General features: G+C 32.2%; 1 protein-coding gene across 1 annotated transcript in view; it reads left to right on the forward strand.

Moving 5' to 3' along the window:
- LOC129231720 (uncharacterized) overlaps positions 1-4,468 on the forward strand; it is a 165,579-nt gene extending 161,111 nt beyond the window's left edge. Inside the window, exons 16-18 of the mRNA XM_054866083.1 lie at positions 158-407; positions 3,735-3,817; positions 4,283-4,468. Of these exons, the coding sequence (XP_054722058.1) occupies positions 158-407; positions 3,735-3,817; positions 4,283-4,468 (519 nt within the window). The remainder of the gene's footprint in view (positions 1-157; positions 408-3,734; positions 3,818-4,282) is intronic.
- The last annotated feature ends 1,532 nt before the right edge of the window (positions 4,469-6,000 follow it).

The following is a 6,000-nucleotide window of genomic DNA, read 5'->3' on the forward strand; positions in this document are numbered from 1 at the left end:
CATTATTAGTAAAGAAGATAAACGAAATATTACTTGTCAAAATTTGTGAAATGATTTTTTTTTCAAGTAACGTGTATAATGTATATAAATGTCTCAGAATCTGCTTAATTGAATTTCTCTTGCATATTTTTGGAGTTGAATCCTATCTTTCTTTTAGGTTTGCTCAATGTTAAATATGCTAGAAAATTACTACTGGAGGTATAATTCAGCATCGGAATTAGTAAACGCTATTCTGCAGTTTATTGACACCAGAGCAGCACAGCTGTTCAACCGAAAAGAATTTCTTGATTTATCCGAATCAATGTTTCAAATGATATTAGGGAGAGAATTAAACATTTCTGAAGTAGCAAAATTTCAAGTTATGCTTCAATGGGCGAACAATAAAATAGCCATGTCGGCAAAAGTAGGTGAGTAAATCAATATCTCAATTTCATATTTGAAGTTTAAATGCCATATTTTTTCTTATTCAACACATATGAATAACGGGGGGAGCAAATATGATGCAGACTGAAAATTGATCGCAACTTGGTCTTATAGCATATCTATCTTCTTTATGTTTAAGCGATTAATGAAAACATTATTTATTGATTGCATCGTTTTGAAAGATTCATCCGGGAAAAGGACTCTGTTCATTAATTATTCCATTATTTCGACTAGTGCGACCCTCCAGAAAAAAATTAGAAAATACATTTCAGGGAATGTGTAATGCAGGTTTGAAAAATGTAGATTTTGTGTTTTAATGAAGTTTTTGAATTTTTGCTTGATCTGATCAACTTAATCACGAGTAACCCACAATTTTTTTATCCATTATTTATAGTTTTACTTTTTAACCGTATAACTTCTCCACCCTTCATCCTTACCGTAACTACTTAATGTGCATACGATTTTGTTAATAAAATTTGTGATTGTTACAAAATTCAAATTCACATTAATCAGAGGTCTTTTATTTTTTAATTGTTTATTAAAACAATGATTGTATCCTTGCGCTAAATTCAGTACCGATAAGCGTTGATAAATGATCCAATCTATATCAGATCTTTTGAACCTTATATAAAGAGCCAGCAATCTTACGTTATTCGACTTTTGGCGGAATTTACGCAGGCAATGTACGACATTATGAGCATGTTGGCGTCAAAATTTCGAACTTTTTATAGTGGTTTTTTTTCCTATCAATTTATGCAGAAAAAAACTGCAAGAGCGCTCTTTTCAATTTCTTGTTTTTTTTTTTTTTTTTTTTTCCAACAACTGTACTGCTGTGGACAGATAAGTGGCAGTATCTGCAGAAATGAGTTTTTGAGATATTTGAAGAAATGCCTTTTGTATTCAATGATAACAATACGGGAATTCTGGAATTGTTAGACATTTTTTTCGAGCTTTTTTTAGCACAAACCAAATTAGAAAGTTTGTACAATAGAGCTAACGTGCAATACATGTCAAAAACGCAAAACAATGAAAAAATTGCAGTTACTGCCCTTTGCCTGTTCACCGTAGTATTTCTCTTTCGTGAAAGCGCCATTTTTTACTTACAAATTTGGAATCAGGCCAAAATATGGAACTAAATTGGACAGGGAAGGACCTTAATTGTCTTTGCGTTTGCGATAATTCTAACCACTATATTATGAGAGCTGTTTTTACACCAAGAATATTTCTCTTATATTCGTCAAAATAATGTCAATGTACAGGGTGAACCGAAAGTACTGAGCGCACTTCATGAGTGAAAAAAAAAGAACAAATTGTGGTATGTACGTGTTTCTTTTTTTATCTTTTTTTATTGAAAAGACACCTTAAAACAGTTTTATACAAAAAAGCTTAAACATTAAACAACTTTCACATAAATCGATTGATAGCGGGACAGCATTTCTTGGGGAAAATCATTGTTTGAGTCAATCTGAAAATGGCTATAGTACAGAAAAAAGCAATGTGCATTTTATAGTTCCATGAAAGAAAATCCGTTTTTACCAATCAGAGTCGAGTGTATGCAACTCCAGCTCTATAGAACTGGATATCTATAGCTATCGATGAACTAAAACAACGAATCACTCAAATCAATTAAAGAACTGCTGCTGGAAAGCTGCAAAACACTAAGCGTGCGATGTTAAATTTTGGCTAGATATTTGGAGCGCCACAAGCGTAGCTTATGTTGAAATTTGTGTTGAATAAAACTGTTTAATGTTGACTTTCGAATAAAACTGTTTAATGTTGACTTTCCAATAAAACATAAACATGTACGTAATATGAATTTGTTCTTTTCTTTTTTTTTTTTTTTCAAACATGAAATGCGCTCAACACTCTTAGCCCACCCTGTACTTCTAAAAGCAGTATTAAATTGGATGACTGAGGAAAAATTACATTTTAATGTTTCTTTTCCAATATTTCAAAATTCTGCCTGCACTCTAACTTCATGGTGTCCCACATTGCCTGACAACTTCTTTTGCATGTAAAAATTACATTATTAACAGAACTAAAAATTCATCACAACTTTACAGATCATATTCTTTCAAAAGAATTATAGCTTCTAACGCTCGCACGTGGTACACACATCCATTTTTTTTTTTTTTTTGTAACAAAAGAACGGGATTTTTTTTTTTTTTTTTAATACCGAGGTTGGTGAGCACGTGAGGTGAAGAAGGAAATAATGCGTTTAAACATAAAAATGATGATGAAAAAATAATTTAAATTGCCTAATATTTGACGTATAAATTAATGTTTTACTTAAAAATAATAATCTTAGGAGACAAAGTCATTGTGATATTTGATATTTAAAATCTACAGCAAACTCAGCGTAACATGAAGCGAAAAGCGGATGTTAAGTTCTCTATAGGAATTTTTAAATTAGAGTCTGCGAGGTGAACATTAGTAATTTCATTTCAAGCATTTCATTTTCAAAAAAAAAACTTGCGGAAGCTTATGTCGTTGCACAGAAGATAGAAGTAACTTCAGTGTACTTTCTTTTTCCTTTTCTGATTTATAATTGTTGGAATTAATAATGGAATTAGAATTCTATATCGTCGCCTCAGAGCAACAGTGGGATATCTTACTCTTATTCTGATTCTCAGATGTCTTAAGCTCTGGTTTCCTAGAAGTGAAGTCGCCTATCTTCGGCGTCGCTTCTCGCCGAGGGGAAAACTTGATTCTTCTCGCGCATGCGAGCGTCCGAGCTAAGTCGACGTCGTGAATGGCCACGCCGGAGTCACTTGACTTTGATTTCAGCGTCACGGCTAGGAGTGACGCCGAAGATCGGCGACTTCGCTGCTAGGAAACCAGGGCTTTACAGTTGTTCGGAGTTTTCATTTTTGGAAAAACAGAAATATATTTTGATAGTAACTGCACCATATTCATAATTGTAAAACTCTGAGTACATAGTTCGTTTCTAAAAAAATATTTCTGATATACTACGCGCTTTTTGATTTGTAATCGATATTTGTGTTTTAAAATTATTTTTTGGCTAGTAATTCAAACGGAATTCTTAAAAATCAACACAAATTTTCTCGCTTAAATATAATCTTTCAGTTTGTTTCCAGTTTGCATATGATTTGGCATTAAATGTTGCATTTAATCATCATAACAATTTAAGCTAAGGTAAATTTAAAGTGAAGCAAATATGACTGCTCAATTTTTATATAAAACAGATATTTGTTTATTTACTATTTATTTATTTATTTGTTATCGCTACCACTAATAGCATCCATGAAAAAGTTCAAGATAAAATTTAAACACCTTTTCACTCTTTCCAGATCCAAGAGAATTACATTGCACAATGAATAGGTTAACCAGAGATTTGAAGCTGTATAAAATCCCTCCACAAGAATTAATCAAGGTATGTATGCATTGTGATTATTCTCTGTTGATTGCCAACGTAATTTTAGCAGTAAAATTATAAAATAAATAACTTTAAGTCATGCATTTGTCTTGAAGAACGATAGAAATGTTTTAACCCTGAATGACAATGAGGAGGACCCTCCAGACTCGTGAACTGCTTTGAAAAATCCCCCCTCCTGGTCCCCCTCCCCCTTGATGGGGCTTGTTCAATATATAATATTCATTAAGTATGTGATTCTTGACGTATCACATCGTTTTCGTTTTTCATTTAAAAAAACACTGATTGAAGATATTGAAAACAAAAGTGTCACTACTAGAGTTAAATACTAAGTTAAAGTAGTTTAATGAGCACAATCAGTACATAAACTTATGCTTATGAATCACTAAATATGTATGAAGAAATTATGTTTGCTACATTACGCAATAATAGGATACTAAATGTTTATATTTTTTGATGTTACAGGTGATTTTACCTACAAAGACAATCAGCAATGAGCGCATTTTAGAAACACTTTTATACCAAGCAGATTCGGGCATGTACCGAATTCATCAATCCTTCTTGGAAGAATGCCGCGCCAACGCTGACGATGTCAATAGTGAATATGACAGCTGGGATCTCCTGGAGACCAAAATTAGTAACAATCTTTAAAACATCCTCTGTACAGCCAATGGTGCATCTGGCGCTTCACACGCACGTTTCTAACAATCCTTAAGTTTGAAACTTTGCAATGCCACGAAGTTAGACCAGCAGCACCATTTAAACAAAGTATTTTTAGAAACATTTATTAGACGACAAAACTACATGTAGAACAAATACCTTTTCCAGTAATAGTAAACGACTTATGCTTAAATCAAGTTTCTGTCTTTGAAGATTTGATTTTTTATAAGTGAGTTAGTCGTAATTATGGATGAAATTAATAGGCAATTTTACCAGTAAAATATTTATTCATTCAGTTATTTTGTGCTTTTACAATACAGCAAATACAAATACAATATAACAAATACATAATTGCAAATACAAGCACCTAACTTTGCCATGATGTGTACTTGTATTTGTTATAATAAAAGTGCTGTGCTTCTTGAAAACTACGTACATTACTAAAACATTTATTATGTTAACAAATTAAACACTCAAATGAAATAAATTTTTGGATACAATGTTAAGTTGCGATTAAGGGGAGGGGTAATCTGAAGAAAACTAACGATTTTGAGAAGATTTTATAAAATAGTAAACACATAAGGGTCAGTCAATGCATTTATAAGATTTTTCAAATTTAGGAAGGTTTTTTCTTGTACATACTAATAGATTTATAAGCAAAGGCGTTGTCCAAAACTAAACGAACATTCCATACCATGTACCAACATCGATGTTTTAACCTTACTGTCCCCCCCCCCTCTCTCTCTTTCCCTCTCTCTCTCTCTCTCTCTCTCAATTGACTGTGGCTACATATTATTTCAAGTGCACCTTTATAATATTTAAAGCAGATTTCTGACAAAACTATATTTTGTGTATGTAACCGTCTTCACTAAAAAGGAAAAATATTAACTAATAAACGTACTACTAGAGATACCTGTAATTGGGAAAAAAATAATAGCGACCCATTTGTCATCAAGTATTGCTAAATACATTTGTAGATAAAGTAGTGCAAGAAAGAATAGTTTTTGTAGAAACGTACTGTTACACTTGCTGTGTGACTATGGAATAAATAAATAAAGAGGCAAATTAATTGAATATTTGTAACAAATTGGAGCGAATGAGTTTTGAACTGTTTAAGCATTCGAATGTCTAAAGTAAAAATGCGCCTAATGGTCAACACATCAACTAAAATGACGCAAACTAATTGAAGTAATACTATCAAATTCTTGTTACAAATGCTGCTGCGGTAGTTTAATGGAGCGTTTCTGGACGTTCAAAATACTATGGAAACGAGAATTTATTTTCTGTTATATGAATATGCATTTTTTAACGATGAAGGTGTATAAAGTCAGTCTATCCTTGACCCAACCATTTCAGCAAGAAAAAATCTGCCACATTGACTACTCTGTCGAACAAGATAAATGGAAATCAAGAACCAGTAAATTTTATTTAAGAGAATTTTTGTCGTCTAATAAATGATTTTATAAATATTCTGTTATACACTAAGGGGACATGGTGCTTATTTTTTTTCTTTTGTACCGACT

Source organism: Uloborus diversus, chromosome 10 (assembly GCF_026930045.1).
Source record: "Uloborus diversus isolate 005 chromosome 10, Udiv.v.3.1, whole genome shotgun sequence".
NCBI lineage: Eukaryota > Metazoa > Arthropoda > Arachnida > Araneae > Uloboridae > Uloborus > Uloborus diversus.